The sequence below is a fragment of the Miniopterus schreibersii genome, assembly GCF_964146895.1.
Source record: "Miniopterus schreibersii genome assembly, chromosome: 12".
In the NCBI taxonomy this organism is placed as follows: domain Eukaryota; kingdom Metazoa; phylum Chordata; class Mammalia; order Chiroptera; family Miniopteridae; genus Miniopterus; species Miniopterus schreibersii.
This window is the reverse complement of record NC_138112.1, coordinates 48,089,938-48,116,407: the sequence shown is the minus strand read 5'-3', so window position 1 is coordinate 48,116,407 and position 26,470 is coordinate 48,089,938. Positions and strand designations below refer to the sequence as shown.

Sequence of the window (26,470 nt, the reverse complement as noted above, 5' to 3'; positions counted from 1 at the left end):
ATATTTCTTTTTTTAGGTAGAGGGGGGGGGGGCAGACAGCCAGGGGATAATATCTCTTCTACTTCACAGGCCCGTGGCAACCAAAGCGAATGATGCATGTGAAAATACCATGTTAAATGCAGTGTGACAAAAATATATGGATTCATTACTATTGTTTTTCCACTGCCACTCAAAGCTGCCAATTATCTCATCTTTAAGGAGGGATGGAGTCCATGAAGCTTGGAACCCCAGAAATGATCTCTTTACCTGTTCTCTAGGAAAAATAAAGAACATCAAAATGCACCATGGAAATCTGACTGAGCTGAGGCAGCCTTCTGTTCATCAAGATCATGGAAGTATATCTTCTCCTAAAGACCCATGACCACAGTTCTTCAAAATAAATCCCTGGCTTTTACTGTGATGTCTCAGAGGAAACCCAGGGCTGCAGATCAAGACAAGAAATATTCTCTGGGTGGGATCTCTGCCATCTCTGATTCTAGCTCCTACCTGAGATTTGAAGAAGGCAAGTGGAGAAAGTGAAAAAGAGAGACAAGACACAAAATATGGAAAGAACATGCATGGTATTTGGAGGAGAAAACTGTTACTATTAAAGTGACTTCAAGCAAATAATTTTTTACATTTTATATATATTTTTTCAACTCTAAAATGGAGATAATACTACCAATCTCATAGGAGTGGTATCTGATGATCAAGTAGTATACAATATATGAAAGTGCATTATAAACGCTGAAACATTATATGATGATATTATCATCATCAACATCAAAAATCAGTTTTCCCAAAGTGTTATACCACAGAGATGATTCTCTGACAAGGAAGAGCTACAAAATGGATCCCCTTCCACTTTTTCTATGAGTCACACACATAACTACACATAAGCTTAGCTTCACAGTGGTAATTGAAAAATTCAACCTCTCACCTATGCATCGTCCAGTCCACAGGCAGTGTTGATCATAGCGAGCGACACAGGAGTTGCACACAGGGCAATGAAGTGACCTTAATGGCTTCCTTACCTAAGTGGGCAATTAAGAGAAGTCCAAGCAAAAATCGGTGTCTCAAAGTAGTAATAAATCACAAGTAAAATCTTATTCCTAAATCATAAAGACACTGGCACATAATCCTAAATATTAGATCATCAATTCAAAGAGAGGCTCTGTATGTCTATTTTGTTGAAGCCGTCACTAATGGGGATCTGAATTCCAGAGCCTACTAACACTGACTAACGGGAATGCGGCAGTGCCATACAGCACAGTGAGCACTGGACTGAGAAGGAAGCCTGCGTTACATTTTTGGCTCTGCCAATAATTGGGGGAAAGGTACTTCCTCCCTTTATGCCATGATTCCTGAACTGCAAAATGAGAAGTTCCATTAAGTGGTTCTAGGGTCATCATGAGCCTCTGGTTCTAAGTTAGTTCTAATATATGCTTCATGGCAGGAAAAAGCAAACAAAACATACAGAGATTTTTAATCATAGGCAACATCATGAGATCATAAACATAATTCTCCCATATGTTCAAGGCAGAAAATTGTTCTGACAGTAATGCAAAATTAGAACCTGGTTGAAACAAAGGCGTATAAATATACCATGAAGATTTGATAAATGCTTACATGAGCAATGTAACCAAGAATTTGCTCTTACTATGGGAAAAAATTAGAAAGAAAAGACTCACTCACAAGACACGATGTACAAAATGTTCTGAAGTCTAGACAGCCAGTCTCTGCAAGGGTGATGATATTCTGAAAGACATGAAGTTTGACCTTACGTTTGCGTTTTTACTGGGGAATGTATAATGCATGGTCATATACCATAATCACAGCTCTCTCTCCAAACTGAGGTAGCTAGAAGAACAATCTGGAGGACTTGCCAACAAATCATTCCGTGCCTGAAATAATGTGCTTTTCAAAACTGCATTTTCAACCACAGCCAATAAATTAGAAAGCACAAAAATTATACCCCCCTCTTGCTATCAATGGCAATGATCTCCCAGTTATAATCTGCTAGAGAAAAATAAACACAGACACTCCTAAAAAGAAACAAAAACTAGCAGTATACAATAGAGCTGATGGTTATAAGCACCAAGGACTCAGCCTTTAGGTAACAAAAATGACATTCTCCCCAACTTCTAAACACTCACAGGCAATGGATGACACACCATGTCACCTGACAACTTCACATCTCAATCAATAAGAAGGAACTCCCCCTGGCTCCTGCCTACTCCAGGTATTAAATGTGGAACTTTAAGCTATATGATCATTATCTAAGTGTCACTATAAAAAAGCAGAAGACCATATCTGCTAACAGAAATTACATCTGAAAAAGTTTTGGTGAGGTATTAAAGAAATTAAAAATATTTTTTAGCCTGGCCAGGCGTGGCTCAGTGGTTGAGCGTCGACCTAGGACCCAGGCGTTCGGGGTTCAATTCCCTGTCAGGGCACATGCCCAGGTTGTGGACTCAATCAATGACTCTCTCATCATTGATGTTTCTATCTCTCTCTCCCTATCTTTTCCTCTCTCTGAAATCAATAAAGATATATTTAAAATATATATATATATATATATATATATATATATTTAAACTTTCATACAAACAAATGAAAATGTACGACAGTGGACAGATCTCCTTTGCTGATTTATTGATTCCACATTTAATATTATTAGGTGCCAGGCACTAGAGACACAGTCATGACAGAAACCAACATGGCTATCATCTTCTGAAGTTTACACACCCTATTTTTAAAAAACCAGTAACATTACAAAGAAAGCTCACCATTTTCCTTTCTTCTTCAGAAGCCTTAGTGAAGCCTGGATCTGTTGCCCAAGTCTTGTAGAAAAAGTAGAGAAAGCCTATTACGCTGGAAATAAAAGCAAAATAGAAAGGAGTGCCTGCTAGATGTTAAAGCCAGGTTAAGGAACATATCAGACTTCCCTAAGACTAGCATAATTACGATACAAGCAAATTTCATCACCGGTGGCTAAGAATTTCTCTTCTCCGCATTCTATCCTCACCTTCCCTCATGTAACACAACCCTGCCCCCAAACCTGGCCTCATCCTATGTTCTAGTCCTATGGGAATTTGGTCATAGTTGACAAATTAATCCCTCCTCAATAGTTCAAACGCACATGAAATATTGAAAGGAAGAGTTGCAATATATGAAGAACATCCTGAAGACTGAAAAACATTCAAAATCCAAATAAATTAATCTCTCATGGTATAATGTGGTTCTCCTGAGAGCATCCAGAAACCTATTTTCTGATCATTCTAACAAAACCATTCAAAGAAACAAGGCACTTGGTTCAGAGATTCCAACTAAAAACATTTTGTTAATATATTAGATAAATGCTTGCAAAAATTTTCTACTGCAGAGTTTAGTACCTAGTCATAACTGATGTAGGCTGAGTTAATTTAGAAACAAAAGAAACTGCTCTCCTTGCAACGGGATTATAAATCAAATACTATTTGGGAAAGGCAGATAATATAAACTGAGATAAAAAGTGTTAAGGATAATCGAACAGTCCCTACTGGTACAAATTCTTTGTATAAAAAGTAAAATTTTGCTCCAGTAAAATTTTGTGCAGTAATAAACCAATACACTGGTAATAAACCAATTTTCCTTGCCCAATTTAAATCATTATTGACACAGTAACTGTATTTGCCTTTCAGAATGTTGCCAAGATGTCTGGTGCCAAACTTCAGAGTAGAAAAAGTGGCCATAAAATAAGATTCTAAATCCTTGCTGTTCAAAGTGTGGTCCATAGACCCACAGCAATGGCTTCACCTGGGAGCTTGTTAGAGCCAAGGATTCCAGACCTCACCCCAGACTCAGAGAATCAGACTCTGCTCTAACCCCTAAAAACCAGCACAACCACATCAGGTTCAGGTAGGTAAAAATGAATCTTATTGGTTTAGTTTACCAGTTAATCTGCAGATGGGCCTGGCTTTAAGAAAGAGATAGGGTCTAGAAAAGTTGTGTGAAATTTAATTTTAATAAATAATGCTTACTTAGAATGAATTAAGAACACTATTAAGGAGTACAGAGGACAGACCTTTTATTAAAGAATCACATCCTTCTTTTTTCCCCCATAAAATCCTGATCAACATATATGACACATTCTCAAAAATACACCAAATGAATCATATAAGATAATCCCACATACTGAGCTGACTGAATTTCTGTTCTGAATAACTTAAAAACAAATCCCGGGAGAATCCTGGATCCTCTCCCTCCAAGTAAAGTGAATTACACTCTATCCTCTCACATAAAAACCAAACATTCCTTGCTTCTATGCCCTAGCTTTGTGTGATTCACTGACCTCAAATGCTCCCCATCTCCACCCCCTCACCCCCATCTAATTCTAAAACCACACTTTTAGCATGTCCAAGTCCTAATTGCCTTCCAGACCTAACTTATATTCCCCCTCCCTTTGTAGGTCATTCCCTACAGAGGCTTCTCTCTCTTATCTGAATCTAAGAATGCTTGTTCTATGGCACTTAGACGTCAAGTTATAGTTATTTATAGACACCTCAGCCTTCCCAGTTAGCGTGACTCCTGAAGTTAAAAAAGTTTCTCAATATGGAGTTAAATTTGCCTTTCTATAACTTGGACTAAATGGTCTTTATTTATGCAAGTATTCTTTAGATACTTCAGCTCTACACTATAGATCAACACTATAGCTGTCCTTTAGACCTACCGTACAGAAGCTTATTCCTCATTTGTTCAATAAATTGGAAGGCAGTGCTCACACCTCCAGGATAAGCAGCAACACTGTTCCTTATAAACGCTGTTCCTTAAACACTGCTCCTGGTCAAGTTCCTGTTTGTGCTCCTGCCTGTCACTGTCTCTTAAAAGAACGGAATTCAAAACAGAGCAAACACACTTCAGGTGTGTACTGACCAGTGCAGAGGCGGCAAGACTGCTGTGGTCCTTTGCTTGGACACTCGAAGCCTTGTAACACTGTCGGAGAATGCACTGGCTTCCCTGACAGTGCCTCACGATGCACACCGGGCTTCTAGTCAAAGTTCCTGGTTCTTTTTCACTTGACCTGAACCTATGTCATTTTCACCACAACATGTACTTGCATATGTTGATTCTCTGAAATTTAACATGAGTTTAGCCCTCTTAAACTTAACTCAGCTATAGTCAGAATCATAAATATAATGTTGTGGTTCACTGTTTCTTTCCTAAGTATTAAATCTTCCAAACTCAGCAGTATGATCTCACCTGTTTCACTTGATCCCATCTCATAAAAGCCATTATTTGTTGAACATATAAAAGGCACCAAAAGAAACTGAGGAGCTCACCTAGAGCTGCCCTTAAAATTAATTTCAACATGCAGCCTTCTACACAGATTTGTAAGACTAATGAATAATAATAGGTATTATTTACAGAATTCCAATTATGCAATGGGGACTGTGGTCAGCAATTTACAGACATCACAGCATAGTAATATTTGCAGCCACCCCATAAATCTAGTACTATTAGCCCCAATTTACCAAAAAACAAACAAGCAAACAAACCCCTGAGACTCAGTGAACTTAAATAACTTGCCTAATGGTACATAAGCAATCAGAAAAAGGACCCAAACTAAAATTCATGCTGATTCCAAAGGGTGGTGCTCTTTCCACAGTGCCCCAGACCCTCCTCCCATAAGGCAGCTGTAAGAGCAGAAGTCCCCACACAATCCAGACTCGGCAACCTGAGACGAAACTGGTATAAACACTCAGGACAGGTCTTTACAGGGTAGCACTTCAGTTCATACCCATGGCAGTTCAAAAAGCATTTACTGATCAGCTTGAAAAACACTGATCCGACAGCGGAGTGTGCCACCTACTGACTGACGTTCCCTCACCAGTAACAGGCTCATACAGGTGCCTAGATCAAATGCTTTGTGCTGTACATGTGAGTAAAATATCCAATCTCATCAACTCCAGCATCTTAAGATTCTATCTGTCGAAATCAGTCCTTTTGATGTAATGGCATCTTCACAAATACTGAACAGTTTGTAATTAAACTCAGCTGAATATTAAGTTCTACAATTGAGGTTTTCAAACTACAGTGGAGTTACACTGTTGTTAATGCTGATTCTGTAAATTTGAAATAATTCAATATAATAACTATATCACTTTCCGTGCAAAACTGGAAATAATGTGAGTTGCTCACATTTTAAAAATTCATCAAGAAGTACAATTTTAAAACTGTGTTTACTCCACTGCCACATGGGCTGGTAAACAAAAAAATCAGCCATCCCTTCTCAGTATTATGTCAATTACCCTAGAATTTACCAGCCTTGGGATCTCCATAGATGATTTTGATGTATCTTGTGCTTTTACTTTATGCACTCATGGCTACTTATAAATTAATTATTTTGTATCACCTAATGATATCATCCAAAATTTCATTAAATGGTGGTAATAAGGCTAGTGCTTAAAAAATTGTCCCCAAATGAGTAATTATGAGACAAAGGTTAAATGTAATAAAATCTTTTGAAAAAAGTCAAATGAACTCCACAGTATGCTGTGCCATTCATTTAGATTAAAGGAATCTGGAAAATATTAGCAATAATGCTGAAAAATAAAAAGCACCATTAAAGTAGAACATGCTATAAATGAAAGTAGATGTGTGCACTCTAAGAATTCATATGCCTCTCTCACTTCACATTTACAGCTATGAAAAAATGTTCTTGAATTGAGTGTATGAATCTCTCCCATAAACACTCTCCTTTCTTTTAAAAATGCCATTACAAGAAACAAAAATAACAAAGAAGTTAAAGGAATATGCTTAAAGGCACATTTCTATCCACCACATTCCTTCTTCTACCTGTAAGGAAAGCAAGTGTACAATGGCTTTGTAGAGTCCTTGGAAAGGGAAAAAGGATCCTGGAAAGAGGTGGGAAGATGGAAAATTGGAGAAGATGCCTCCCTCCTTCTGGCTACTTATAGCTATTTATAGCTATTTTAGCTATAAATAGCTATAAGCTAAGAAGTAACTCCTATCCCCACTTCTAGGTGACTAGATTTGGTCAACACTAAAGCACAGCACACCCCTACGCTGGACTTAGCCTGAGCCCTGCTCCACAAGTGAGTTTTCTTTTTTAAAACCATGGGCTGCCATCCATTAGCAGGCCATGAAACAGTTAAATGGGCTGTAACCAGCATTTTTTTTTTAAAGACATACAATCTTATAAAATAAAATTTCAGAGTAAAGCACACATTAGGAATACTATTTTCTGAAATTTCTGCTTCACATGTGTTTAGAGTGGCAATGTAAATTTATTTTTACTGTGTACTGAGAATTACCACCTAGGATAATAACACTGCACTGACCACTGCTGAGGAGGACACGCTTCCCCCAAATCCCTCCCATGTAGACCACGTTAGTACCGAGATTTATTAATCAACTATAACTGCTGACCAAGTTAAAAGAAGCATCTGACCTTGAAGAGAAACTCAAGGCAATACAAGAAATTTTTATGGGTCCAGTAAACAAACATTTCATTCTACTCTTTCTTTCCAATGAGTAATAAATACTAGACACCTACTGTTTGCATCGTGTGTTCTGAGATTATTTCCAAAGCTGAGGAGATTTTAAACATTAAACATCTTCAACCAAAATCATTAAATGAATACAAATGTGAATTGCATTCCTTGGATCTCTTCTAATATCTAAATTTCTAACAATGGCATTACTATTTTTTAACAGCAAAAAGAGATAGGCATTTAAGTTTAAGCTTGAAGGATATGAGGAAAGAATAAGATGAACCAAGTCACAAATATCCAAAAAATGGAACTTAGCAGAAAGACCGCTGGTAAGTATACGAGGCTCTTATACCCGAACAAGAACCTAAAGGAAAAAAGGATAAGTACAAGGTATTAGTGAAACCAAGTATGACTCATATTAATTTTAGTTCTAAATTCCGTTAAATAATAATAGTACTAATAATGAGTCCCTTAAATACCAACAACAGCTTTCACTTACCGCTTACTATGTGCCACTTTCCACATGGTAATGAGTTATGCATCACCATCACTCCACCTTCCACATGAGAACACTGAAGCACTAGGACTCCCAAGAAGTGAACGTTCTGGTCCTTACAGCTAACATGACTTCATTCCCCATCACTTTATGTTTTTAATGAACCTTTTTTATTTCTATTGAGACATACCATATTTGTACTTCTTTTGGGGGGGCAAATGTTCAAATACTCCAAAATGCAAAATTTTAAAAACTTGGAGATTCACCTTCCCATCTAACTAGCTTTCTTCTAGAGGCTAGTAGGACATTTCTGAAACACACAGATGCACGTAACCTTAAGCCCTTGGTCCCACAACCAGCTTGAGAAGCAGCCACTGGATATAAAAAGATACATAAAGGTTAAAAGTGGCACTAATCATCAGAACACCAACCATCTCACCTGAGTTAACAAGAAGCTTGGAAGTCCACATATAACTTACTCAAATGTTAATATTGTAGTTTCAAAAGAAAAAAAAAATCTGTCTTTCATATTAAATACTCAATATATGCATGAATATAGTATACCTGGATCTGTTTTTAAATTTATACCAGGAAAATGCAAGAGTTGATGATGGGCATGAAAGGGCTTTTTTAAAAAGCTATCAAGATCATTAGGATATTATGATAAAATATTTGAGAACTAAAATTCCAAACCTAAGATACTGCCAAAACAGGCCATATGGAGCTCATGTGACCTTCAGGGCATGACCTGTCTGAGATTTTGCAGCAAAAATGTGTTTGAACTAATTAAGTAGTACAGTGAAGTACCTCATTTGTAAGAGACTGTTTACTTCTGACAGGCATCACATAGCAGCCTGGATCAATAAGCAAATGCCCCTGGAGCCTAATAATAGAAGTTTGCAGCTGCTTACCTCCATGAAATTGGGACTCTACAGAGGAGTGTGGGAAAGATAAAAGCAGTATGGATAAAGTGGCCATATGCATTTGTCTCCCATTTGAATTGTGCCCATATGTCAAGCCTCACATATGAAGCCCTCAACTCACTGTCATCAAAAACAAAAGCTTTCATATACATTTTTTATAATGTGGATTTTTACTAAAATAAAATCTCAAATGCCCCTATCCAAGGTCAGTAAATACTGCCCTTGCTTTCTCTCTGGGGAAAAAAAAAGTAATGATTATGGGACCTGGTAACCTGGCTTAACATTTATTTGGAGACTGAGTCAGTACAATTAGTGGAAAATAAATATCTCTAAGTTACAAATTTCCTGAATAGAAGAAAATTTAGGTACTTTGCTAGTTTCCAGAAATTTGAGCTTTTACTTTACATTTAAATTCTAATTTATTTCCAGCCAACTGTCCTGCTCTTGAGTGGCCAAATGGTAAGATTCTTCTAGTACTTTGTTTTTTCTTATGACAAAAGTAGCACATGCTTATTCCAGAAAATGCTGGCAAGCATAAGAAGGGCACAGGACTCTCATAATCACACTCTGAAGAGAGCAACACTATTTCCTTTTAGGTCTTTTTCTATGGATCATCATTACAGTTTTCTTTCATTCAGGAGAGAAGTTTCCTGCTTGTATGGGCCTTATATTCCAGGAAACAGTGATTAAGAGCAATGAAGAAAACAAAATGGGGTGTCAGGGAAGGCCTTACTAAGGAGGTGGTGTTGGAACTAGGGCCTGAACGAGACATCTCCAGCTATGCAACAATCAGAACATGTCGGACAAAGCCATGAATGAAAGCCCAGGCCCTGGGTGGGACGAGCTCAAGGTGTTCTAAAAAGAGAAAGAAGGTTAGAGAACAATGAAGGAAGGAGATGAGCCAGAGGGGAGGAAACGAATCGCACAATACTTCCTAGGCAAGGAGTTTGGATTTTATTCTGAGTACAAGGGAAATCCCACTGGAGGGCTTCATGCAGGGGAGAAGGACAGAAACTGATTTGCCTTTTTAAAAGACCATGCTGACTGCTAGGTGGGGGTGAACTAGAGGGGCATAAGAGCTGGAGTCAGGAGGCCAGTTAGGAGGGTTGGTCAAGGGTGCCAGTTGTGGAGATGGAGAGAGCAGACCCACTGGAGGCTAGGCAAGGAAGATTTGGTAATGAGCTGCATGTGGGAAGCGAAAAGAGGAGAAGAATCCAGGATGACAGTAATCCAAGGATGATACTCATTATTCACATGAGAAACTGGAAAGGGAAAAAGAGATAGGGGTGTGACAAAATTATTGAATATTGTGTGTCAGCCATGGTTCTAACCATTGTATGTGTATTGACCATGAGGCAGGCATTGTAACAATTATCATCCTCATCTTATACATGAAGAAACTGAGGCACAAAAAGGTAAAGCAACTTGTTCAAGGTTGGCCTGCTATATGAATCCAGGCAATCTGACTTTTAACCAATAGAATCATGTGTAACTATTTTCCTAAAAATAAAGCCACACCATAGTTACAATTTTATAATCTCCTGTGATTTAATTAGGTTGTTTCAACCAAATAACATTAAGAACAAAAATAATTAGTTTAAAATGAACTTAGATTTAAAAAAAGAAAAAGCAAAATTTCTGAAAAATGGGTAAAAATGCTCCAAGATGCAAAGTAGTTACAAAAATCTTCCCATTATTCACCAAAACTAACATTTCAAAAAGTAAGCTAGGATATTTCTTTTCAACCAGTTGTCAATTAAATTAAATTAGTGGGTTGAACAATTAGTTTTCAGTCCAATCATATGCTCCCAAAGCTCTTCCCTCCCAGCAACCCTGAGGATATTTCTATATGATAAGTAACACAGCTCAATAAAAATCTGTGATTCCAGCTAATCAGCAATAAAAATAAGCAATCAAATTGGAATGCAGTAATTAGCCTTGCAAAGTCTAATATACACACCTTGGAAACAAAGATGTCAGAAAAAACAATGTTATTAGAAGACATCCTTTTAAAAGCCAAGAATCTGAATTGAAGTCCAGTATGTATCCAACAGCCCACATGGTAATCACAGAAAGCATCAGCAGCAGGAAGAGCTATTAAGAGATTCAGAATTTTAGAACTTTATGAATTTTTCCTCCTAAGCATCTAATAATAATTAGTTCATTAGAAGAACTACTTCCTAAACATAACACAACAGCAGAACAGATCTTTCCTCCAAAAATGCTGATTGATAAGTTTGATGTTTGAGAAATTACAAATCTTGGAAACAATCTTTTAAAAGCCTTACATTTTATAAAATGATGCTTACATATACTTTGTTTTGCTTTCCTCCCCTCCAAGATATGGTGGTCATTTAGAAAACTGTTAATGATAGCTGATATTTAAAAAAAAAATAATGTCTTTCAAACAGTATTATATGCCAGAAAACATAAAGCAAGACAAACAGGCCACACAAAAATCAATACACCCAAGACTTAATGAGGAGAGTATAAGAGTTCCAACCTCAGCACCAGATGGTGCCATCCCCTAATAAAGAGGGTTAGAAGGAACAAGTTTTCAGAAAAGATGAGTTTAGTTTAGGCATGTGAAATTTTAGACGCCTGAGGACATCTAGAGGATATCCAGGAAGCAGTGAGAAAAGTAGGTCTACCACCCAGGAGGAAACCTAGAATTCATTAGCATATAGGAGGTAAAGCCATAAATGAACAACATCCCAAGGACTGCATGCAGGTACAAAGGGGAGAATCTTGGCCAACATAAACATTTAAGGAGAAAAAGCTAAGTCCTCAGAGATAACTAAGAAAGAGTGACCAGTGTGACCAGAAAGGCAGGATGAGAACCAGGAGAAAGAAAGGTTCCACAGAAGCTGGGGAGGAGTTTCTAGGTGGGAGTTGTTCTCAGTGTCAATGTCACACACAGGGCAAAGACTGAAACATGTCCTGGAAAAGTTAAAAGAATGAAAGTCTATGAACCAACAGTGTGCTATCTGCACTGAAGCTAGGCACCACATTTTACACTGCAGTCCCTTAGCTGCAACATACATGCCCTTGGAAGCAAAGCGAGAAAATATATTCTACCTCATCTTCTTCAATTTTTACTTCTCTGAGCCATATTCTCAAGATAGGTCATTTCAAATGATATCAAATCTTTCAAATGTTTCCAAATTAGATTGCATAACACAAAATAGGCAAGTTTAGTTTTTTTAAAAAGGTAAACTTAGACTCTACAAGCAATAAAATTTCAGAGCAAAAATAAGAATTAAATATAGATTTCTAAATTTTAACCCCAAATACAACACTCATGGATGAGCCACACTATTCACTCATTCAACAATTATTCCAGTGCATTTACAGGCTAGGGCAAAAGCAGTTTACAGTTGTTCATATGGAAAATGCAATAATTAATAAATAATAACACAGCCCTGGCCTGTGTGGCTGTGGTTAGAGCACAGGCCGGCGCACCAAAGGGTCACGGTACCAATTCCCGGTCAAGGGCAGGTAGCTTGGTTGCAGGTTTGCTCCCCATCTCCAATAGGGGCACATGAGGGAGGCAACCAGTCCATGTGTCTCTCTCACATCGATGTTCTCTCTCTCTTCCCCACCCCTACCTCCCTTCCACTCACTCTGAAAAGCAATGGAAAAAATATCCTCATGTGAGGATTAACAAAAATAAATAAATAAATAAATAAATAATACAAGAATAAACTCTGTTTTGCATACTCATAGCTGTAAACCTACTTTTGCCCCACCCTGTGCATGTAGGCACTATTCTAGGCACCTTGGACACATCAGTGAATTTAAGGTCTTTCTCTCATGAAGCTTAAATTCTAGCAGGGGAAGACAGACAAAAGTACTAAGTGAATTTTATAGTATATAAAAAGCTGGACCACATAGGGCCTTGTAAGGACTTTGACTTTTATTCTGGGAGAAAACAGGGAAAAAGGATTCTGAGCAGATGAATGATAGGATCTCGCTTACATTTTAAAAGATTCATCTGGCTGCTCTGTTGAGAATAGACTAGAGGTGAGTTGGGGCAGGGAGATGTCAAGACAACTGCAGTAATTCACATGAAAGATAATGGTGGTTGGACCAAAATGCCACTGGTGAAGTGGTGAGCATGGGTTAATTTCTGAGGGCAGAACTAGCCAATATGTTTTCCTAACGGCCTAGATACATGGTATGACAGAAAAGACAGCAATGACTGGAAAACTGGAGTTGACATGTACTGAGATGTGGAAGGTTATGGATGGAATAGTTAGGGAAGGGTGGGGAGAAGATCAGGAGTTTAGTTTTGGATATGTTAGACTGGAGATGCCTATCAGATACTGAACTGGTTGTCACACAGGTAACTTGGAGATACAAGTCTGGAAAGGTCTGAACTAGTGAAAATTTTGGGAGTTATAGATATATATATGTCATTTAAAGCCATGAAAGTGCATGAAATCACTAAGGGAATGAATGGATACATATAAAGGAAGTCCAAGGACAAAATCCTGAGGCACCCTACTGTATGAGGTGGGGAGAAGCAAAGGAGTTGGCAAAGGAGACTGAGGAGTAATCATTATTTCTTTCTCTCTCCTTCTAAATACCTAAATTCAAAATAGGTATAGTATTCATGATGACCCTCTCCATAGAAACCTGGTGTCTGTTAATTTAGAATCATTCTGAAAGTATAGTACCTCGCATTTCTGCAGCCACCTCCAAAGTCTGAACTTTTTGTTGGCTCTCATTTTGGCTTCTGTTTTTAGCATGTGAATAATGAGCTGATTTTTATTTTGTAGAGCCATCTCAAGAGGTGTTTCTCCCTAAAGAGAAAGAGAAAACATTCAATCACATTTTTATATAGTATGGGTACTATACTGATATTATATGATTTTCTTTTTTAACTGAATTTACTGGGGTCACACTGGTTGACAAAACCATACAGGTTTCAAGTGTACAACTCAATAAAACATCATCAGCATACTGCATCGTGTGCCCATCACCCCAAGCAGTCTCCTTTTGTCCCCATTTTCCGCCCCTTTGCCCATCTCCACTTGGCCCCCACCCCACTTTCTCTCTGGCTATGTGTTATGTATCTGTGTTTTTTGGCCAATCCCTTCACCTTCTTTCATCCAGTCCGCCCTGCCCCCCTCCCCTCTAACAGCTGTCTATTCCATGTATATCCATGCCTCTGTTTCTATTTTGTTCATTAGATTCCACATATAAGTGAGATCATATGGTATTTGTCTTTCTCTGACTGGCTTATTTCACTTTGTATAATAATCTCCAGGCCCATCCATGCTGTCAGAAAAGGTAAGATTTCCTTCTTTTTCACAGCCACAAAGTATTCCATTGTATAAATGTACCACAGCTTTTTTATGCACTCATCTACTGATGGGTACTTGTGCTATTTCCAGATCTTGTCTATTGTAAATAATGCTGCAATAAACATAGGGGAGCATATATTCTTTCAAATTAGTATGCTTTCAAATTAGTGTTTCAAGTTCTTAGGACATATTCCCAGAAGTGGGATTGCTGGGTCAAAAAGCAGTTCCATTTTTAATTTTTGAGGAAACTCCATACTGTTTTCCACAGTGGCTGCACCAGTCTGCATTCCCACCAACAGCACAAGAGGGTTTTTCTCCACATCCTTGCCAGTACTTATTGTTTGTTGATTTATTGATGGCAGCCATTCTGGCAGGTGTGAGGTGATATCTCACTATGGTTTTAATTTGAATCTCTCTGATGATTAGTAATGTTGTGCATTTTTTTAAAAACTTACCAGAATCACAGACTCAACATACTTATGCTGAGGGTAGCCAGCTATTATTGTTTACATCTATCCTGCAGTAACTGAAGTCATATGTATAGCTTACTTTTATCTTAATTTATCAATCCTCTATCTGAAGACATAATAAACTAAGGGAGATAAATACCTGGTCATACCTTAACATTTCTGATATCCAGGCTAGAACCTGCTTCCAATAGTTTATCAACTGCAGTAACATTTCCTGCTGCCACTGCCCAGTGAAGTGGGGTGTTTTGGTGTATTTTATCAACCACATTGAGAGAAGGATTAAACTTTAAAAGAAATCCAGTTGGTTCTGGCCTGTTTCAAAACAATAAAATACCAAGGGGTATTAGAAAGATGAATGATTTGAGGTGTAAATGCAAATAACCAATCTTTTAAGCTAATATATCAATGACAAATCAGTATTCAGACAACTGAGGAACTTCCTTCTGCAGAGTTCTATTGTAGATGCTAATAGGAGAGATGCACACTCCCCCAAAAAGATGTCTACTATATAGATAATACAATTTTCGCATCAGTACAGTGAAATCACTGTTTTTGTTTTTCAAACTTCTACTTTCATGTTGTTGTTCTATTGGTAAACATTTTCTTTTAAATTGTACATTTAACTTTGGCCAATATTAAATCCTATTACTTATCTAATTAAAAACTAAATGTACACTATTATATCTGAAGAGATAAACCAAAAACTAACTTCACATTCTCCCTCTAACCTATTATTAAATAAAGCAGGTATAAATAATGTCCTAAAATATGTGTTTATCTTAGAAAGTTATGGACTAGAAGGCAGACTTCAATAAAATATTTTTGTTTTATCATCAATACCTTCCCTTCCTTCATGACTACTTGAGATTCTTTTAATAAAATAACATTCTACTTTACTTAGTCTATCAAGATCTTAAAACACTATACCTGACTTCAGAATTATCGGCAAAGACGACAAAACGCTTTCTAATAAAATTCTACCCCTACCCCACCACTCCATGAACGAAAAGGAAATGGCATCAGAACTAACTCAGTTCCTAGGAGAGAAGTCCAAAGTAAAATCAGAATCAGAAATTGAGCATAACATTGGAAACAAACTGACAAAGGGAAAACTATAGCATATATTTCAGAGAAGAAAAACAGAAGTTGGACTATACGGTGGTCATTAATCATGTGTTTATAAAAGAAATACACAGAAAAGCTTAAATATGCAAGTACTTGATGTGAACATATATACTATTTTCATAGATCAGTTACAATTAATATTTTCAGAGCAGTCAACAATGTCAGAGAACCTCAACATTTACTGTTTTCTGGAAAGTACATCTATCATCTAGATTCCAAATTATGAGAACATTTAAACTTGTTGCCATTTTTTTAAAATGCAAACTAAGAAATGTAAGTCATGTTAATAAGTAGTATATGGTATGGAATCTCTACCTGTTTTGTAAAGAAATTATTATCTTATAGTAGCGTTCGAACTTTTCCCCTAAGGTATCAGAAAAGAGAAAATTATTTCAATAGTGCTTTCCTAAACACAACTACATAAAAAGTCTGTATCACAGTCACAGGGTAAAAAATCTTATTTTACTCTTCAGAAAGTAGTATCATTTGATATAGATTAAGATACTTAAAATTATATACACAAAAAAGAAATTGTTAGAACCAAGAATCAGAATGAGGCAATTCAATTAAACTCACTCACCCAAGTACTTTGTGAGCTGATAACATGAGAGGTGTCTGCCCATTTAAATCTGTCATATTCACACTCTGTTCAAAAAGAAAAGTCAATCAGCTTAACTGTAGACCTAAAATTCTCTTTCTTCTCTTAACAGAAATAGCTCTTTAATACATTAACACTACCATTGTGTCTATAAGGAGTGTTCAAATATCATTTGAACAAAAGAATGTTCTGCTTCACAGCCATAGGATAAAAATCAATTGATTTATACAAAATACTTTTAAAGGGAATATCTGAATATATGATTCAAAGTGTTGTATAATGTGAATGGAAGAGAGCTAAGAGAAAGAGAAAAATTATTTAATCACCATCAAATATAAGAGTCTTAGAAGGAGAGACTTTAGAAGTCATCTAGTTTAGACCTTAACTGACACATTAATTCATACTATTATCTTTTACCACAAAGTCACCCAGTCTCTACTTAAACACTTTCAGTAATAGTGAACTCCTAACTTCTGAGGCAACTCACTCTCTTGGGGGCCTTTGAGGAATACAACATGGAAAGGAACCCAAAAAGAAGCAAAAAGGATTCCTTCTCAAACATCTTTCCAAAGTGAGCCCAAGGAGGTTATAATTATACTACTTCAATTGGCTAAGTCTGAGAGAAAGTGCTTATTTACAGAGAACACAATCATTCCAACAGCATTTGTGCAAACATGTTTCCACGCCTGTTATAGGCAAGTCTGCTAATATATAAACTACTTTGCTAAGAGAAAACATATCCCGGACAAATACAGCTGACAATGAAACTCCCACTGCCAATAACCTATAATTTAACCTATGCCATAAATGGATGCCTCTTAAGGCAATTCATTTTTCATGGAATTACTTTAGAGAATAAGAAGCACACATTCAAATTGGCCTCCCATTTAGACTCAAACAATGAAAGCGATGATGGGGTAATTCAGTGATCTGACTACCATTTCTACATTCAACCAGAAGAAAAATACAGGCTTTGAAGTCATGTTTTTGAAAATCTCTGCAGGGGTCATAAGGAAAACTATTACTGGCTTACAAGTTTCAAAAACATCTATTATATGTTACTGAGCTAAATGACCTGTCCCTTTTGCTCCAATGAAGCTAGAAAGGAGTATTCAATAGCTAGACTTACTGACACTAATATTTGAATATCTGGATATCTATAACTTCTACTTTAAAAATGAGAACAGACTACTAATCATCTTCCCAATTTCTTCAAATTTGCAATAGCTGTAGTATGAGATACATTTCAAGATATACCTGTCCCTTTGAGATGAGATATGCTATAATGGGCATGTGCTGAAATAATACTGCCAGGTGGATGCTGCTGAATCCTTCTCCATCGATAAGAGTGGGGTCTGCACCATACTGTAGTAATAATATGACCATAGGTAAATGGCCTTGTCTGCAAATAGAGAAGAAAAATTGTACTGTATTCTGTAGCATGCATAAAAATTAAAATTAAAAATTCAGAGAGAAATTGATATCCCTAAGACACTGAGGGATTTTAGTTAGATATGAAAAGTATTTCCTAACAGTAAGATTTTTTAAACTCTGAAGATTCTCTAAATGTCTTTTACTTAGATGGCCCAAACTTAGAACTATCTGGATAGTCCTTCTTGAGTGCAACTAATAACTTTAATAACCTTCCAATCTACCTTAAACCTTATTTTGCTACCATATATAAATAACTACATGACTAATGCTAAAAATGTAAACTTTAAAGAGACTTAGACTTCACTGTTGCTACTTTAAAATAATGAGCCAGATACGCTGCAATATAACATTCAGACTGCAGGTATACTGTAATAATACTATTCTTAGGAACTATATATTTTTACACTGGAATATGGCTCTTCTTCCACATAAAGCACTCTACCTCAGTAGCTTAAAATGGATGAGTTAACCCTAGATTCTTCAAAATTCTTGGCTATGGAGAAAAGATTCAATTCCTTGCCTTAAATGAACAATTGTTCACTTTAGTATCAGGTTCATGTCAGCCCCACCAACCACAAAGAATAGAGTTAAAATGACAAATTAAGAAATTGTTACGTATCAAGACAGGTCTTTATTAACCTCAGCTTCAGATGGCTAATATGTACCAGAGAAAAGAACTTACTGAATTTATAGTTTACTGAACTATCACTTTTTAAAAAGAAAGTATAAGACACACATTTGAGTTTGAGCATCACAGTGGAGCCCTAATTTAAGCACAAAAAACATGTCTTTGGAAACTCCTTAAAGCTTCATTTATTTGTTTGTTTGTTTGTTTGTTTAATGAAGGGGAGAAAAAAAGGAAAGAAAGCCTTTCAAATGGTCTCTAACTACAGTTTCAATAAATTCAAAGTAGTTAAAATTAAGTAAAATTTAAAGTTCAATTCCTTAGTTACATTAGCCCTATCTCACATTTCACATATGGCTAGTGGCTACCATATTGGATAGCACAGAATAGAACATTTCCATCATCACAGAAAATTCTATTGGAAAATGCTGATCATCAATATTCAGAAAATAAACTTATATCACTTAACTTTGAATAGCAATGTCAGTGTATAAGAAACCTTTACCTGATGGCCCAGTGAAGAGGGGTTGAATTTAAGTCTCCACCCAACTGATCTACAACAGCACCTTTTGAAATATAAAACCTGTTAAAAACAGACATAGATAAAAATAAGATTTTAAATTTAAAATTCATACTGAGAAAGAAAACATTAACTTTTCTTAGTAATAAAGGTATTGGAAAACAGAAATTATAATAAGAACCCTCCCTAAAAACACTCAGATCTTCAGAAGTCTGAAAGATTCACACAATAGCATCAAACAGATCCCTAGTGAAATATTCATAACATATAAGTAATTATTACTGCTGTCATGAGCATTCCATTATAACTTACATACCAAGCACATGATAACTACTCTGCATATTCTAATTACAACACTCTTGAAATGGTTTATATTCAAAAGGTTTAGGCTCACACAGATATTCTACTTAACTTGTAAGAAAAAAGGTGAAATTATGTCACTTTAAACAGTTTAAAATTAGAATTACTATATGGGAATGAATTCTAAAAGTAGTAAAAAATTAATTTGAAATCCTTTCAGAAAAGTTAGACGTTTTGAGCATTTTGCTCTCTACTGGGGGCGGACAGAAATTATACACTATGTAAGTGAATCTATAAGGACTATGGATGGTTCAACATTCATAGTTGCACTTGAAGAAAGACAAATAAAGGACAGGTCTAGAATTATAAATATATACTTAATATACATATATCCCATCTTACTTTACAAGATCCAGCCTGTTGTTAATAGCAGCCCAATGAAGAAGGGACACATTTTCTTTGTCTGGTTGCCTGACATCATATCCTGCTTCTACCAACTCTTTACATCGTTCAAAAATCCCATATCTCAAATGAAAAAAAAAAAAGACACAATTAATACCATTAAAATAATTTCAAATATCAAAATTTCTTCCTTTTACCATGTCTTTATCCAATCTTCCAGCCAACACAGAAATGTAATAACAAAGATATACACAAAGAGGCCAAATCGTAAAGCCAAACAAAAGTAAACCTGGTTTACTAACTGATCAGATTAATCCTTTTGGAGTTTAACTTGATTTTCTTAAGTAAGCTTTAACATTCACATTTGCCCTCCTTCAAATAATAAATTTCATTAGATCCTCCATTATATGCCAGGAATGTATATTGCTGAATCCTGACTATACTCTTATCCTTGAATCAAACCAAGCTCATGCAATGACCTTACAATTAGGAAGACACTAAAACTTGGAACAGGATAAATTCAACAATAAAATATAAACATAGTATAAGGTATGGCAAAGGAAGAAATGTTTAGACGTCCTGGGGGGATGAAACTTGGTATATGAACTATGTTTTGTAGGTTGAAGGGAGGGCGTTTCAGGCAGAGGGAATAGCATGTACAAACACCAGAGGTGTGAAACCACACAGATGTTCCGAGAAATATAGGGAATTTAACATTGAAGAGGATAAAACCTGAGAAAGACGGCAAGAGGCGAAACTAGGCCAGACGGGAAAAGACGGCGCGGGCCTTTTACGCCATGCGTGGAAGTTTATACTTCATCTATTGTTCGTTCAAAGGGAAACACCAAAGGTTTTAAAGAGGAAAAAGCACTAAGACTCGGAGTTTTAAGAAAGATCCCATCTTGGCAGCATGGAAACTAATTTGAAGAGGGTGAGGCAGAGACTGAGACCAGTTTAGAGGCTCTTGCAATACATGCAGGTGAGAGGCAATGAGAGCCTAAAGTGAGAGAGGCAGCAGGAAGGGGAAAGGAGGGATGGACTTGAGGAATACAATATATAAGAGAGTTTATTCACTGTCAGAATGAGAAACAGGACAGAAATATCTCTTTTTAATGCTATAATAACTTTAAAAATAATGCATTAGCAATATTTCTTTTCAACAAAAACTAAGTCTCAACAGCCCATTTGGCTCTTTCTTTGAATCTTATTTCCATTTAGAGACCTAAAAGTTTCAGTAAGCCCTCAAGAGTCAAAATCAAACCAAATCATAGAAATATGTTCCCCATGCTGTAAAATTAAATCATTTCTACTTTATCAAAATGTGTGTGTGTCCTTATCTGTTTGTCTTTATGGCATTTTTAAGATAGAGATAACTGTTTCACAATGCTAAATGAAAATATTAATATGAGTAAATTGTTGATAATGATACATACATTTATATTTTTCATCTTTTAATTGTCAGCTTTAACATTTTACTGGGGGAAAAAATACTCCCTATAGGTGAGAAATATAAGAGTACACACTAATGAGGATTTTGGTGGTTTAGAAAAAACACACAAACACATCCTGGCTCTTTTTTGCCTTTCCACATCTACCTAAAGATCTTCCCACAACACTTAAGAAGGCCTAAGACCTCAAAGGAAATTTTAAGAAAGATATAAAATGTGACTTTTTAATTCCCTGTGTGTGTGGCCTAATTTTTCACATTTATTTTATAGAACTTTACCAGTAGCAAAGAAACATTTAAATGTTTCCATTCTCATTAAAGCAAATATTTACCTTAAGAACACTCTCATCTTCATATAAATATAATAACATAAACAATATCAAATAATATTCACCTAAAGTAGTTGTTCCCAGGGCCTCTAGAATTCATATAAATTAATAATTAGAATACCCAAATAACTGTCAATTATTTTTTAACTAACATAAATAATCCATTAGTCTACGTTAAGGCCAAACAAGCTAATTAATCACCAAACATCTTTGCTTTTGACAGAAATTATATCAAGTTAGTTTGGCAACATTAGTTCCTTTCATGCTGATTAGAAGCTCTGACAGTCAGATTTGTATTTGATTATTAAGAAAATGGATTAAAAATCAATGTAGCTTGATGGACAAAATATTTCAAAATATATTCAATGGCAAGAGGTGGGTGGATGTTAATAAGCAATGAGATTCATGAAGGTAAAAATGTTGTAAATGATTTAATGCAAATATCCACATCTGGAGATCTTACCGAAAAATTTTCGAAACATACTTGCATTTTTGGTGCAAGCAAAACAACCCACTATATGTTTCAAGTGGTCAGAAAACCTATTTCTACCTTACTGACTTTCTTCTAGTGCACTCAGCACAACAGGTACATAGAAAGTACTCAATAAATAAATGTTAAAACATCCATAAATGTGTGAGCTGATATTTTTCCATCCCACCTACATATTCAGGTTGTAGTACATTTTAAAAGAGTCAGATTTATGTTTCAAATTCAGAGTCTAGTTTTAGTGTCACTTAAAATCATTCATTCACTCAACAAACATTTACTGGGCACCTAATACAAGACAGGAACTGTACAAAAGCACAGGGGCTACAAAAATGAAAAAGACATGCTTTTGCTAAGAAGCTGCTCACAATCTAATGGAAGAGACTGGTAACAAACAGCTAAGGTGCACTGTGTTAAGTGCTCTGATGCTGGTATGACAAACATACTAGCACTAGAACAGGACGTGAGTTGGGTATACACTGGATGCCATGAACTGCACATACACTATTATAACTTAACAGGACATAAGGATAAAACAAAGAACTGGAAAGACTTACTGAGTAGCTTTTACAATGTCACAGTTACTAGTGTCCTCTATAAGAGGAAGAGCTTCTCTTGCCTTGGCAAGTTCTTTGTTCTCATGTGCACAGACTCCATGTCGACCAAATCCTGAAGGGTGGGGGCCATGGCTGTGATTCCTGCACTGGAGAGTAGGAGTAATTTGACAAAGTACAGTAAGAGAATTAATGTCACATTCAATTACATAATGAAGAATTTGCTACGATTAACAATATCTATGTTATTAAATTAAAAATGTTTTGAGCCTTAGAGTTGTATCCAAGGAAGATTTTCATCTTAATTCTCTTTACTAGGATTAGGTGCTTAATATTAGAAAATTCCAAATTACATGTATGTTTTGTCATAAAATGACGGTCATCTGCAAAGGCACAAAGAGATCTTGATACTTGTAGTAGGTGGAAGGCCAAAGGTATTGACATTACAAGAAGGAAGGCTGCCATGCCTCTGCTTTGGGAGTTGTGGCAGACATATCCTAAAGTTACACCCCAGGGAATCAAGTTCTTGAATATGTATAACTTGAGTCCCAGGAGAGGAGGGAGAGATATTTTTAAATATTTGACTAAACAACAGCAAATTTGGTGAAAATTATAAACCCACAGTTCCTAGAAGCTCAAAAAAACAAGTAGGATAAACTTCAAATTCTTATACCAAGGCAAATGATAATCAAATCACTAAAAAAATAAATAAAGAGATCATCTTCAAAGCAGCCTAACGAAAAAGACACACTATGTTAAAAAAACAAAGATAATAAATTCAGACTTCTCATCAGTAAGTGAAAACCAGAAGACAAAAGCACAATTTAAAGAGCTGAAGGAAAATACTGTAAACCTGGAAACATCAGCAAAAATATCCTGCAAAAACAGGGGTGAAATACACACTTTTTCAGACAAACAAAAGTTAAGAAAATTGCCAGAAAATGTATACTACAAGAAATGAAGTCAGTCCTTCAGGCTAAAGGAAAATAATACCAGATGGAAATTTGAACCAATACTCAGAAACAAAGAGTGCCAGAACTACATGGATAAACATGTATAATTATGTGGGTAAACATATCAGACTTTTTTCTCATTTTGAAATTTTCTGATGATAGTAAAGAAACAGAAATATACTTACTGTTCCAAGAGATGCTATAATAGTATTTGCAGGTTGCCAGTGATAAGTTAGCTTGTATAGTGTTAACCCAAGAGCAACCTCTAAATAAATATAGCAAAGATAAAATAAAATACTTAAAAGACAAGCAATATGGGGAGAGAAAAAAAAGAGGCAGGAAAAATAGAAAAAATGAACAAAGAATAGAGACCAAAAAAACCCACCAAAACATACAAGATGATATCTTTACAACTGCAAATGGTCTTTAAAAAATGAGATAGCCTGGTCAGTGTGGCTCAGCAGTTGAGCATCGGCCTATGATCCAGGAGATCGCGGTTCGATTCCAGGTCAGGGCACATGCCCAGGTTGTGGGCTCGATCCCCAGCAGGTGGCATGCAGAAGGCAGGCAATCAATGATTCTCTCTCATCATTGATGTTTCTCTCTCTCTCTCCTTCTCCATTCCTCTCTCTGAAATCAATAAAAACTTTTTTTTTTTAAATGACAGAGATTGTTAGATTGGATTTTTTTAAAAACTACAACTATATGCTGTCTACAATAAACCCACTTTAAATATACATAAATATGTTAAAAGTGAAAGGATAGAAAAAGATATGCTATGCAAAAACATTAAGCATAAGGAATGTAGTAGCTATAATTATATGAGACAAAGTAGATATCAGCACAATGAATATTACGAGAGATGAGGAGGGACATTTCATAATATTAATGAGGCCAATTAGTTAAGACATAATAATAAATATGTATACACCCAAAAGGGACTTCAAAAGTCATGAAGCATGACTGGCCAGGTGTGGCTCAGCAGTTGAGCGTCAACCTAGGATGCAGGCGATTGGGGTTCGATTCCCGGTCAGGGCATATGCCCGAGTTGCGGGCTCAATCCCTAGTCCAGGGCGTGCAGGAGGCAGCCGATCAATGACTCTCTCATCATTGATGTTTCTATCTCTCTCTCTCTCCCTCTCCTTTCCTCTCTCTGAAATCAATAAAGATATTAAAAAAAAAAAAAAAAAAGTCATGAAGCAAAAACTAATGGAACAAAAAAGAAAAACAGAAAGATTCACAATTATAGAATTACAGTTGGATATTTCAATACTTCTTTCAGTAACTAATAGGACAAGTAAACAGAAAACCATATTGGATAGAGAACAGGATAGGAATCAGAAAAGGGCAGAGAAAACCTAAGGAACACTATCTACCAACTTGATCCAACTGACATTTTCATAAAACTCCACCAATAATAGATTTTTTTTCAAGTACACATGGAATACACAGCAAAAAGATTACACATTGGGCCATGAAATAAACTTAAATGGGTTGAATTCACAGAGAGTATGTTCTCTGACCACAATGTAATTAAAATAGAAAGCAATAGCCAAAGGATATGTGAGAAATTCTCAAAAAAAACCCCAAGAGTCTAAAATAAATGATCTAAGCTTTCACCTTAAGAATCTAGAGAAAGAAAAATAAATCCAAAGTAGATAGAATGAAGGAAACAATAAAGATAGAAGAAATCCATGAAATATAAAAAGAAAACAATGCAGAAAATCACTGAAACCAAAGGCAAGTTTTTTTAGAAATAATATATCAATAAAATTGGTAAACCTATAGTCAGAAGGATCAAGGAAAAAGAAGACATCAATGACAAATACCAGATTTAAAAAAGGGAACATCACTACAAGATTCTACAAACATTAAAAGTAATAAAGGAATGCTGTGAACATCTTTAAGTCAATAAATTCAACAACTAATGCACAAATACCTCAAAAGACACAAGTTCTCTAAATGGACTTTAAAAGAAATAAGTAGCACCCTATCTATTAAAGAAATTTAATTCATAATTTTAAAACTTCCCATTAAAAAAGCAAAACTCCAGGCCCACATAACTTTTAACTGGCAAACTCTTATAACAATACTTAAGGAAGAAATGATACCAACTCCTTCAGAAAACAGAATACTTTCCAGCTTATTTTAGGCAGCAGCATTACCCCAATACTAAAACCAACACATATTACAGGTAAAGAAAACTATAGACCCAATATCTCTCATAAACATATGCAAAGAGCCTAAACAAAATAATAGCAAATTGTATCCAGTAATATATAAAAGGATAAAATACATTAAAACCAAGCAAAATTTCAAAATTAATCAATGCAATTTACCATATTAACAGAATAAATGGGGGGAAATATTCATTTCAATAGAATAAAGCATTTGACAAAATTCAACACTCCTCTATGATAAAAACTCCTGGCACACTAGGAAAAGAAGGAAACTTTCTCAACTTGATAAAGAGCATTTATAAGGCATCTACAGCTACTACATACTTAATGGTAAAAGACTGAATGCTTTAACTCTAAAGACTGAAAACAAAGCAATGATGCCCACTATCACCACTTCTAGTCAACAATGTACTCAAGTCCTAGACAGAGTAGTAGAGTAAGGAAAAGAAATAAAATGCATACAGATTAAAAACAAATCAATTTGCTGACAAACAATCATATGCATAGAACGTAAGGAATCTTTAAAAATTTTACAATGGCATCAAAAATTATTTTTAAATACTCAAAATGATTTTATATTAGATCCACTTTTTTAGCTACACTCAGGGGGAGGTTCACATCAAATGTCTAGCAAACCATTCCTAGAAATCAAAACTGGTTCATTTTATAATCCCATCTTGTTTTTACCATAAAGTTGTTACCTAGCTTTCACCCATCTCATGTACCAGACCTGTCTCTCTGAACAATTTTCACTGTTTAATTAAAAAAACAAAAACAAAAACAAAAAAACCCTCAAGGGATAAATACACATTAAGAATAGAAAACTGAAGATATTTGGTGTAA

The 26,470-nt window shown here is 35.8% G+C and overlaps 1 protein-coding gene across 1 annotated transcript in view; it reads right to left on the bottom strand.

The window, feature by feature from the left end:
* ZDHHC13 (zDHHC palmitoyltransferase 13) overlaps window positions 1-26,470 on the bottom strand; it is a 43,725-nt gene that overhangs the window by 9,826 nt on the left and 7,429 nt on the right. Inside the window, exons 2-13 of the mRNA XM_081153294.1 lie at window positions 22,498-22,643; window positions 19,678-19,800; window positions 18,961-19,038; window positions 17,654-17,798; window positions 16,379-16,443; window positions 14,823-14,985; window positions 13,574-13,699; window positions 10,855-10,988; window positions 7,739-7,839; window positions 2,769-2,893; window positions 1,675-1,737; window positions 920-1,013 (exon numbers count right to left, since the gene is read on the bottom strand). Of these exons, the coding sequence (XP_081009420.1) occupies window positions 920-1,013; window positions 1,675-1,737; window positions 2,769-2,893; window positions 7,739-7,839; window positions 10,855-10,988; window positions 13,574-13,699; window positions 14,823-14,985; window positions 16,379-16,443; window positions 17,654-17,798; window positions 18,961-19,038; window positions 19,678-19,800; window positions 22,498-22,643 (1,363 nt within the window). The remainder of the gene's footprint in view (window positions 1-919; window positions 1,014-1,674; window positions 1,738-2,768; window positions 2,894-7,738; window positions 7,840-10,854; window positions 10,989-13,573; window positions 13,700-14,822; window positions 14,986-16,378; window positions 16,444-17,653; window positions 17,799-18,960; window positions 19,039-19,677; window positions 19,801-22,497; window positions 22,644-26,470) is intronic.